This window comes from Schistocerca piceifrons, chromosome 5 (assembly GCF_021461385.2).
Source record: "Schistocerca piceifrons isolate TAMUIC-IGC-003096 chromosome 5, iqSchPice1.1, whole genome shotgun sequence".
Lineage (NCBI taxonomy): Eukaryota > Metazoa > Arthropoda > Insecta > Orthoptera > Acrididae > Schistocerca > Schistocerca piceifrons.
Window position 1 is genome coordinate 511,987,894 of NC_060142.1, and position 12,303 is coordinate 512,000,196.

The 12,303-nt window shown below is 45.1% G+C and overlaps 1 protein-coding gene across 1 annotated transcript in view; it reads left to right on the plus strand.

The window, feature by feature from the left end:
- Window positions 1–12,303, plus strand: part of LOC124798327 (V-type proton ATPase 116 kDa subunit a 1-like) — a 192,861-nt gene that overhangs the window by 135,829 nt on the left and 44,729 nt on the right. The window contains exon 11 of the mRNA XM_047261677.1: window positions 11,268–11,392. Within this exon, the coding sequence (XP_047117633.1) occupies window positions 11,268–11,392 (125 nt within the window). The remainder of the gene's footprint in view (window positions 1–11,267; window positions 11,393–12,303) is intronic.

Genomic DNA, 12,303 nt, shown 5'->3' on the forward strand with positions numbered 1-12,303 from the left:
ACAGCATCCAATGAGCCACTTTGAGTAAGGAATGATTCTTTCATTTGGTGACTTCATTCTGCTGTGGTGTGCATGGAACTTTTAGATGTCACTGTATTCTTGCCATTTTGAGAATGGAACCCATTCTTTCACTGCAGTACTTCTGACCATTGCTGACATATAGTATTTAATTTTGTGACCAGCTTGATCTTCAACTAGGTTTTTGAATTCACAAATTTGTCAACAACTTCTACTTACGCCAAATGAAAGGGGCTTGAAACGATGTATTTTGGTCATCTATCAGGTCATCTTGAGATGTTTCTCTCATTGGCCCACAGACATCAGAGTGGGTTAACTCCAGAAGTTCATCTGAGTACCCTTGTCTTCATCAGACATGTAGTGCATCTAGTGAGATTGGCACCGCTGAATTACATACTTATCATGTACTTATTCTTGAAAATTTTGATCATATTTCACGAGTTCAAGTGGCTTACTTGAGTGTGCCATATCTGCATATAACTTTTGGCTCAGCAGTGATACACTCTTTGGGACAATTTTCCTGTAAATAAAACAGGTTTCCATCTCTGTTTGCAATCATTTTGACTTTACTGTTAGTATCTAATATAACTGAAAAAGTTGTCTCAGATGTACCATGTGGTTGTTGCCCACAACTTTTGGCACTAAAATCAGATTGGCTCCAAGCTTTGGTGCATATCAAGTGTTTTTCAGTGTTATGCAGTTACTGGTGCTGGCTGCAGTTGCAATGCGTACATTACTTTTAGCTGTTACTTACGTAGCACTGTTGCTTGCAAGCACTTTCAGATTGTGACACATTTTTGATGTGATTTGCAACCACTGTCTATGAACCAGAAATGTTGGAGTTAACTTTGCAGTGGCCTCATTCATAGAGAAACACCAATGAGCTTCATTAACTTTTATCACAGCTTGCATACCTATATTCTTCTTGAAAAAAAACACTCATCTTCTTTCTGACCCTTTTTGTCACAAAAACTGTATTTGTATGCTGATTCCTATGATTTTTTGTTTTTGTTTCTATTTTTGTTCCGATTTGTCACTGCCACTGACAGCACTTTCTGACTTGTTCATGAAATGTTTACCTGATTTAACAAACATTGTGTCACTCGTATTTTCACTGTCTTTCTGAATACTTGCATTGTTTTCTTCCAAGACTGTTACTTTTATTGTCTTGACATCTGGTAGATTGTCATGGGATTCAATAGCCCATCTAAAATTGTTGTAACTATCTGGAAGACTGTAGAGCAGGATTATTGATAATATATCATCACTTATGTTGACATCCATTGCTTGTAACTTGTTCAAAGCATCAATTGGATGTTGTGTCACGTTGGCACTGGGTTGCGTTTTGTGAAGCATGAGGTGCTTGAGCAGCATTGCTTTGTGAGCAGGTCCTTTGGATCCATAGCCTGTTTCTAGTTTAAGCTATACCTGACATAATGTAGTGAAATGATTCTAGTTTAAGCCATATACACTCCTGGAAATGGAAAAAAGAACACATTGACACCGGTGTGTCAGACCCACCGTACTTGCTCCGGACACTGCGAGAGGGCTGTACAAGCAATGATCACACGCACGGCACAGCGGACACACCAGGAACCGCGGTGTTGGCCGTCGAATGGCGCTAGCTGCGCAGCATTTGTGCACCGCCGCCGTCAGTGTCAGCCAGTTTGCCGTGGCATACGGAGCTCCATCGCAGTCTTTAACACTGGTAGCATGCCGCGACAGCGTGGACGTGAACCGTATGTGCAGTTGACGGACTTTGAGCGATGGCGTATAGTGGGCATGCGGGAGGCCGGGTGGACGTACCGCCGAATTGCTCAACACGTGGGGCGTGAGGTCTCCACAGTACATCGATGTTGTCGCCAGTGGTCGGCGGAAGGTGCACGTGCCCGTCGACCTGGGACCGGACCGCAGCGACGCACGGATGCACGCCAAGACCGTAGGATCCTACGCAGTGCCGTAGGGGACCGCACCGCCACTTCCCAGCAAATTAGGGACACTGTTGCTCCTGGGGTATCGGCGAGGACCATTTGCAACCGTCTCCATGAAGCTGGGCTACGGTCCCGCACACCGTTAGGCCGTCTTCCGCTCACGCCCCAACATCGTGCAGCCCGCCTCCAGTGGTGTCGCGACAGGCGTGAATGGAGGGACGAATGGAGATGTGTCGTCTTCAGCGATGAGAGTCGCTTCTGCCTTGGTGCCAATGATGGTCGTATGCGTGTTTGGCGCCGTGCACGTGAGCGCCACAATCAGGACTGCATACGACCGAGGCACACAGGGCCAACACCCGGCATCATGGTGTGGGGAGCGATCTCCTACACTGGCCGGTCACCACTGGTGATCGTCGAGGGGACACTGAATAGTGCACGGTACATCCAAACCGTCATCGAACCCATCGTTCTACCATTCCTAGACTGGCAAGGGAACTTGCTGTTCCAACAGGACAATGCACGTCCGCATGTATCCCGTGCCACCCAACGTGCTCTAGAAGGTGTAAGTCAACTACCTTGGCCAGCAAGATCTCCGGATCTGTCCCCCATTGAGCATGTTTGGGACTGGATGAAGCGTCGTCTCACGCGGTCTGCACGTCCAGCACGAACGCTGGTCGAACTGAGGCGCCAGGTGGAAATGGCATGGCAAGCCGTTCCACAGGACTACATCCAGCATCTCTACGATCGTCTCCATGGGAGAATAGCAGCCTGCATTGCTGCGAAAGGTGGATAATATACACTGTACTAGTGCCGACATTGTGCATGCTCTGTTGCCTGTGTCTATGTGCCTGTGGTTCTGTCAGTGTGATCATGTGATGTATCTGACCCCAGGAATGTGTCAATAAAGTTTCCCCTTCCTGGGACAATGAATTCACGGTGTTCTTATTTCAATTTCCAGGAGTGTATAATGTGATGTACTGCAGTTTTGCTTCAGCTCGGGTGGGTTACTGGACAAAATCAAACCTGCTATTGCTTTTCTGTCTGCTGCTAATCACTCTTTGTATGTAGCTTTTGTAGCAGCAAGCATTTCAGATTCACAAGTCACTGCAAGCTGCAGTATGTCTGCAGACTTGTATTCCTGTGTGTCATTTTTGATGGCTAGTGCTTCAGCTTGTATTCTCCATGTGTTGAATTACTGTGTGACATCATTTTGAGTAAGACTTCATGTGCAGCAGTCATATGCACCATATTTGTTGTGTTAATGAACTTGTTTATTTCTGCACTTTTCAGCTTACGAATTTAGTTTCTCATCTAATTGAAAAATGGCATTTTTACTGATCACATAACTTGGCATTTAACCTGTTGGGTTGTGGTTTGAAACTGCAGGCTTGGCATGTAATTACCAAAAAGTTATATTTGTACTTTACTGTATGGAGAATAACAAAGAAATAAGAACAGCAGACTCAGAAACATAAACATAGTGATGTCTGTAGACACCAAAGATACTACTTGGTGGTAAAATTTGAAACTCAGCAAAATGGATGTAGGTGGCAATTGTTATTTAGATATGAAGAGGCCTGCACAAGGTAGACTAGCGGTATCAAACCAGTCTTTATACTGAAGACCACAAGAACAACAAAGCAAGTACATTTTGTAGTTGGAAAATGAGGAGGACACTAACACATTCTGTGTACTCTTGGTATTGGATCCTCATCTGTCATCAGGATCTTCAAAATACACAGCCTGTGGATGCCATTCCATCTGATACAGGTTGGAGTTTTATCAGGAGAGCCTTGACATCTTAAATCTGATAAGGTAAACTCAACATACAACATTTTAACTGGTAGTAATATATGTCTTTACTTGTCTGATGAACAGATACAGTAGTTGACATGAGTCTAGGTCCTTTCTGATGACTGACTGATTTTAACAGGGGAGCTAACACAGCTTAGGTCTGCCCCACCACTGCCCACACTGAAACTATGTTTATTGTGCGGTATTGCTCCAGCCAGCCAACCAGCACCCGTAAATAGTGCAAGGAGTCCCTCTACCAGTTTTTTTGTTAGACACAATTTCTTCAGGTCTAGTTGTCCCAAAGATTCTGTATCTTTTACTCTCCAATGCCATGCATTCGAAGATTAGGTGTGATACAGTTTCTTCACCCTCATCACAGAGCCTACCTCTAGGGTCCTCTTCCATTATACCAATTGTGTATGTGTTTTTTGAAATTCCCATGGCCGGTCATTAGTCCAGTCATGAGTTTGATCTCTTTCCTGTTCAATCCCAGGACTACAGAGCTTCTTTTAAAACATGGCTTGGGCATCATTACCTTACCATGTTTTTGTTTAAGGACCTTGGTCCAATATCCTACGTGCTGTTTCCTAAGCCAGTTCCATAGTTCTAATTTGATCATAGCCTTGGTGATTGTCAGACAGGTTTCAGTCCAATAAATGGAGTTGTTGCCCCCATCCTAGCCAATCTATTGGCTTGTTCATTGCCACAGATCACTGAGTGACCAGGGACCCACACTAGGTTCACCCTATTGCTTCCCCCAGCTCCTCCAGAGCCCTGTGGCAATCTGCAACAATCTTAGATCTTGTTGCAGGAGCTGCCAATGATTTCAGGGCTGCCTGGCTGTCTGAATAGATGTAGATGCTACGGTCATTGTAGCATCTATGCATATTCTCCTCCACACATGTCCTGATTGCAGTAATTTCAGCTTGGAATACAGAGGCTGTTGTGAAAGTGCCACGACATTTACAGTGCCGCCACGACAGTACACGCAAATGGCGATAGAGGCGCTCCGCAACTCGGTTGAACGCGGGAGCGCCACCTAGCTACAAACGGCACCGGCTGCACGTCACGGCACGGCAGTCGAATAAGAGATACTGAGTTGTTATCATGTAACCAGCTATTGTTTCTAAGTGAGTGTGTTTGAATATCCACGCAATTATTGGTGATTAAAGGTTATAACACTTTTTGGCGATGAGGTCGGATATTTTCACTGCATTGTGGATTTGTGTGTTCGTGACAGGGCAGACATGGAACAGCTTATGCAAGTGCTCATTGAACTACAAACACAGCTGATGGTTGCTATTCAGGCACAACAAACACAGCTGACGGTTGCTATTCAGATGTTGTCAATGTCGCTTACTCATCGTCTGTCTTCCTCTTCTCCGCCTCCATTCCCTCTTTACGACGAGGCCACTGGAGACTGGGAGGATTATGAGAAGCGTTTGTGGCAACACTTCTTGACTTTCGGCATTGTCGACGCTCCTATGTGTAAGTCGTTATTTCTATCTTGGATTTCCCCATGAATCTATCAGCTGCTATCTCAGTTAGCCCCTCTGTGGGAACCTGCCTCTCTGTCCTTCCAAGAAATGTGTGACTTATTGTCTAAGTATTACCGAAAAAACACCCACGTCGTTGCCGCCCACGTGGCGTTCTACCAGTGTCGTAAACAGCCCCATTAATCTTACCGGGCTTGGGCGGCGGACTACACGGTCTGAGTAGGAAATGTCAGTTTGTCACGGACACTCATCTTGAGTCTTATGCTGATTCAATGGTTAGGGATGCTATTCTACGGCTTGCTCCTGATAAAGAAGTTCGGCAATGTGCCCTACTACTGCCAAACCCGTCATTGTCGGAAGTTCTAAGCATCGCTCAATCCTTAGAAGTGTCTCACGCTGCTGGCACACAAATAGACGCGTGGTGTGATGTAGGCGCTGTACAGTCAACTTTCGACACAGACAATTTGCCTGTTTCACAGGAGAATGAAGATGTGGCAGTGGTTCACTCGTGTAGACAACGTCGCGTTGGGCCGCAACGCTCGCAGCGAAAACAGCAACCACAGAAGCAGGTTCGTTCCGCACTTCCTTCTTGTCCACATTGTTTCGTACAGCATGACAGGGCCGCGTGTCCAAAACGTTGGGCCACGTGTAATTCCTGTAGGAAAAAAGGCCACATTGCTTCTGTGTGTCAGTCCCCTAAAGTTCCTGTCAATGAGGACGAGGCATCGGACATGGATGTTAACTGTGTGCTTTCTCAAAAAAATAAGTTGTTTGTTACTGTTCGTGTTCTGGATAAAGACATTCACATGCAAGTGGACACTGGCTCTGCAGTAACTCTCATTAATTCTCACACGTATTTGGAGTTGGGCTCCCCTCCCTTGTCTCCAGTTACGCGAAATCTGAGAACTTATAATAAACAGAAAATTCCTATCATTGGCCAGTTTGATGCTTCCACTGCCTACAAGTCTGTTGTTAGGCTCCTCATGTTTTATGTGGTGGATCATGCGGGCACTGAAAACCTGTTCAGTTATGATGCTTTCCGGTTGTTTGGGTTCTCCATTGATGATGATATGCACCTCATATCTGAGGATATTCCTTATCAACAGCTGGATGGATTGTGTTCTGAATTTTCGCCTGTGTTCTCTGCTGGTCGGGGTCGTGCCAAGGATTTTGAAGCCCACATTACTCTTAAACCTACAGCTCGCCCTAAGTTTTTCCGGGCACGCCCTATTCCGGTGGCGTTGCGTGCACCTGTCAAGGCTGAGATAGACAGGTTAACAGCTTCAGGGATTCTCCTTCCTGTTACCTCCAGCGAATGGGCATCGCCCATCATGGTGGTTTCTAAACCAAACGGGAGTCTGCGATTGTGTGGTGATTTTAAAGCCACTGTTAACGCTCAGAGTCTCATTGACACTTATCCTCTTCCCCGTCCTGAGGAGTTATTTACCAAGCTCGTTGGGGGCCAGTTCTTTTCCAAACTTGACTTATCGGAGGCGTACCATCAGTTGCCGTTGGATGCTTCTTCCAAGGAATTTCTCGTCATCAATACTCCTTGTGGGTTGTATCAGTACCAGTGGTTACCATTTGGCGTCGCTAGCGAGCCGGCCATTTTTCAGCGGTTTTTGGAACAGCTCACGGCTTCCATTCCCAGCTGCATAAACTATCTGGATAACATTGTTGTCATGGGGGCCTCCACTGAGGAGCACCTTCGCAATTTGCATTCCCTGTTTCGGGTTTTGCATTCGGCTGGGTTGAGGTGCAATCTGGACAAGTCACAGTTCTTCCAACCCTCCATTGTGTATCTTGGTTTCCACTTGTCCCGTAAGGGTATACGTCCTCTACGTCAGCACATTGCGGCCATTAACACTCTACCCCAGCCGTCTATGTTCAAAGAACTTCAGGCGTTTCTAGGCATGAATGGTTATTATCACAAATTCATTCCATCCACGGTGGCGGTAGCTCATCCTCTGCATCAGCTGTTACGCAAAAACGTCCCTTTCTGTTGGTCCGACGAGTGTGAGCAGGCTTTTGTCTGCTTGAAGGCTCTTTTGCAGTCGGTGCCTTGTCTTGCCACATTCCGTCCGGGTCAGCACTTGGTTCTGGTGACTGACGCGTCACAGTATGGCCTAGGGGCTGTTCTCGCCCATCGGTATGAGGATGGGTCAGAACGACCCATCGCCTATGCTTCCAAGACCCTCAACGATGCGCAACGGCGTTACTCGCAAATCGAAAAGGAGGCGCTTGCTATCATTTATGCTCTAAAAAAGTTCAGCGTTTTTTTGTATGGTTCTAAGTTTCACCTCATCACCGACCACAAGCCGCTGGTCTCTCTGTTCAGCCCATCGGCGTCGCGTCCGGATAAAGCCGCTCACCGCCTGCAATGTTGGGCCTTATACTTGTCTCGTTTTCACTACGAGATTCACTATCGGCCTACGGCCCAGCACGCCAATGCTGACGCATTGTCGCGATTGCCGATGGGCCCCGACCCGGTTTTCGATCGTGATGAACTACTCTGTTTACACATTGATGAGGAAGAACGTCGTGCAGTCGAGGGTTTTCCACTTACAGGTTCACAGGTCACGTCGGCTACTGTGCGGGACCCGGTCCTGCGTCAGGTGATAGGTTTTGTTCAACGGGGTTGGCTGGACAGGACCAAGGGCCGGGCATCGGATCCCCTTCGCAACTACCATGCCTTGCGCCTTCATCTGTCTGTTCATGATGGTGTTGTTCTTCTGGCCACGGATGGCACATCTCCACAGGTCGTGGTGCCAGCCTCTCTTTGCAAAGATGTTCTCAAACTGTTGCATGAAGGCCATTGGGGTATTTCTCGGACTAAGTCCCTGGCCCGCAGGCACGTTTATTGGCCCGGTATTGATTCGGACATCGCCCACATGGATGCTGCGTGTGGTCAGTGTGCTTCACAACTGGCTGCACCTCATACAATGCCCTCTCCATGGCCTGATCCAGCGCAGCCATGGGAACGGGTGCGCGCTGACTTTACCGGCCCCTTCCTCGGTACTTATTGGCTACTGTTGATTGACGCCTTCTCGAAGTTTCCATTTGTTGTTCGATGTCCGTCGCCCACCACTGCAGCAACGACGCTGGCTTTGTCCAAAATCTTTGTGCTAGAAGGTCTTCCATCCACGATTGTCACAGATGATGGCCCTCAGTTCTCTTCGCAGGCCTTCCATGATTTTTGTACTGGACAGGGGATTCATCATGTTACAGCACCGCCCTTCCATCCGCAATCGAATGGGGAGGTCGAGCGCCTTGTCCACACTTCCAAAAGCCAGATGAAAAAATTCCTTAGTGATTTTTCCACAGATGACAGTCTGCTGCAATTTCTGAGTTCTTATCGCTTCACGCCTCTGGGTGATTGCAGCCCTGCTGAACTCTTGCATGGCCGCCAATCGCGCACTCTACTGCACCTGCTTCACCCTGTCAGGCCTTGTGCTGTGTCCCCTAGTGCAGGAAAATACTCGGTGGGCGCCGACGTGTGGGCATGAGGGTATGGATCTCGCCCTAAATGGATTCCAGGGGTGGTCAAGGCTCTTCGCGGCCGCCGGCTTTGTGAAATATGTACGGACGACGGCATGGTTGTTCGCCATTATGACCAGATGCGCCCACGAGTGGTGGCCATGCTGGTGCCACTGCCCCTTCCTTCGTCTCCACCAGCCCGAGACGCCAGTCCTGTCACTGCTGCCGATCTACCGTACGTGTTGCTGCAGCCGATGTTGCTACCACTTCCGAGTACCCCGGAACCGGCCCCAGTCATGACGCCGCCTTCTCCGGAACCCATCTCGCTGGAGCACACCCCCAGGTCCACAACGCCTATGGATGCTGCTCCGGAGTTTTCACCCATCATCTCGTCCAGGAGGCACGTTCCACGCACGAGCTTCCATCCTGGACATTTTCGACCATACTCTCGTGTCTCTCCGCGGGATCTTCTTGGGGCCTCACAAGAGGCCATGGATGTCTCCGCACTGTCCATGTCTCCAAGGAAGTGAGTGTTTTTTTTTCAAGGGGGGAAAAGTGTTGTGGCAGTGCCATGACATTTACAGTGCCGCCACGACAGTACGCACAAATGGCGATAGAGGTGCTCCGCAACTTGGCTGAGCGCGGGAGCGCCACCTAGCTACGAATGGCGCCGGCCGCACGTCACGGCACGGCAGTCGAATAAGAGATACTGAGTTGTTATCATGTAACCAGCTATTGTTTCTAAGTGAGTGTGTTTGAATATCCACGCAATTATTGGTGATTAAAGGTTATAACAGAGGCCAGTTTCCCTAAAGAGATGATGCTCGCCAGGTTCTCAGGACCAGGAACCGTCATAAAATAAATGAATTGGAATCTGCCTCAGTGTGAGTGAAAGGTGTTGACAACTGTAAAAAGATCACACTCATTGGTGATCTGACTCATTATTATAGAAATTAAATAAAAAATTAAATAAAGTTCCCTTCCTTATCCTTATCTATTTAAAAAAAAAAAAAAAAAAAAAAACAACTACACATTGATCTTGCCAAAAGCTGAGAAGTGATTCTTCTTGGTGTTAGGGCACCCTGGAATGCTCTCTGGGGCACCCTGTGATGCTAAATGCTCATTAATATTTGTTCATATGGGCGAAAATCTCATCTCGATAGTGTTGTTCATATGGGCGAAAAAGCTCTTCTCGAAAGTGTTGTAACTGGTTGCCTATCTGCCGAGCCAGGCCAGCTCTAATTTTAACAAACTGGCCGTGGCACTAAAATGAAAACTTCCGGTCAACGCCCTTCCGCTTTCGTTGCCACTGTGCCGCAGCCCAGAAGTTGTGGTTTGATAACTGGCAGCTATATAAGTAATGAATCTGGAAAGACAGTGTCAGTCGTCGAGCAGCTGCATGTGCCGCGTTATTCCATCTGGGCTAGGTGACTTGAACGGTTGGAATGTTCCCACTGCCCACTGGATGTTGTTGAAGTTCACACACTCCTTGGCCAATTGCCAGCCCTCTCTTCAAGTTTCTGATGATAAACATACAATAAAAGTACAGACAGCAGTGAGTATGAGCAAGGAAATTATATACATTTTCTGTGCTGCGAGTGAACTCATTTGAATAATATTAGCATGCTGTCTTAAGGTTTTTAAAAACACACTGAAAGCATCTTAAGATTAAATTTTGTACATTATTATTTGACCATGGCAGAATGGTTGCTGAGGAGACAGTCAAAGCACAAGCATTTTTTGGTAAACCTTAAATTCAGACGGTTCTGTCTAGATCCAAGCCCATGTGATTTCTTTCTCTTTCAAGAAGTGGAAGAAACAATTTGCGAATGTATTGTTTTGAGACCCTCAGAATGAAAATATTGTGCCATAGTTAAGACACTGGATACACATTTGTTGGTTTTTCTTTAGATATCATCATTGGAGTGTTCTGTTTGTTTCTTTTTCAATAAATGGCAGAATACGTCACCATCACTTTCATCTGCATCTGAGCCGGAAAGTGTAGGAATAAAAATCTGACAGACAGACAGACAGACAGCTGAACCAAGATATCTATTTAAATGGTTTGGTATCAACTGGCAAATTTCCACATGCAAATTCTAGTGTGCCACACAGTTTAATATGTAATTTGGGTAAAATATTACTATAGTTCTCAATAATAAATGACAATTCACCCTGTGAGTTTTCTGATGTTGCATTATGGGTGTGCTTGTGAACTATTTGAGAAAAGAAAGGTCAGCATCTTGAAGTTGTGACACAAAGCATAGGCAAATTTCACTGTTGGTAGGCTGCAAAAAGAAAAGAGAGATCTTGAGAGATTCAGTGACTTGTCAGATAATTATTACATTACTTTAGAGTGCATAGTTTACTTATTCTATAAACAAATAACAGAATTTTCCATATAATTTTATACAGTTTCCACTTTCTGACTGCTTAAGCGAACTTATAAATACACAGTTTAATGAAGTGGAATTATGCTCAAAGCAGTGTGTATTTATGAAGGTGATTTTACATTTGCAACAAAGATGACAATATCCATTTTTGTTTACAGCCACTTTCGTAAGCCAATCAACATCCTCCTTGAAACTGTGCCCCAATTTCTTTTCCTGCTGTTGCTGTTTGGATACTTGGTGTCACTTATGTTTGCTAAATGGATTCTATATGGAGCAAAAAATGGTAAGTTTTTGTACACACTATATATGTCATAATGTTTTCAACAAACCACAGATCGCATATTCAGTGAAAACGAGCCTTCTGTCACCACTTATTACATGATTAGATTTGGACATTCAGTAACACGTGGAATTTCTCTTATATGGAATCTGTGTGCTTATACATATTCTACCATGTAGAAAACAATGATTAAAAATGAAAAAAATTGTCTACTATTGAAACACTTGAGTTGAATCTACAGTAGTTTCAAATTTCTAAGAATCATCTGCCCTTCTCACTTATTCCTAAAATAAAATCTAAAGGATTGAGACATAAAAAGGAATGTAATGGGTATGAAATAAAAGGTTTGTTTTCAAATTTTATTTGTTATGGCAAACTTTGAAATTCAATTTCTTCATATAAAAAAAAAGGTCATAATATAAACAATCTAGTTATACTTCAGTGTGAAATTGAATACTTTTCTGATATCAAATTTGTAAGTGATTTTATGTTAAGATAAATGTGCAATTCTCTTCAACGACAGTAAATGTTTCAAATAGAATTCAACCTGTAAATATAAGCATGTGAAGCAGCACATGAAACATTTTTTATTTATTTATTGATGTTTTATTAGTTCACACCCTGAAAGGAACCAATAAAGACTAGGAGATAATGAGCAACATCTACAACAGTTGACATATACAATAAAACTGATGGAAAACTGTCAGTTAGCACTAACATTGCCACTTAGTCACATTCTGAGGGCATCACAAGTACTTGCTAGCCACAAACCTGCACAGATAGATATATCAACTTTAATAGCAGAACTTTGCAAATTGCACATTATTTAGAAGAATTTACAATGCAAGCCTTCATCTAAAATTATTTCAGTTATGACATAAAAATGTTGTGTTAAAATTGCAAATAAGGCAGGC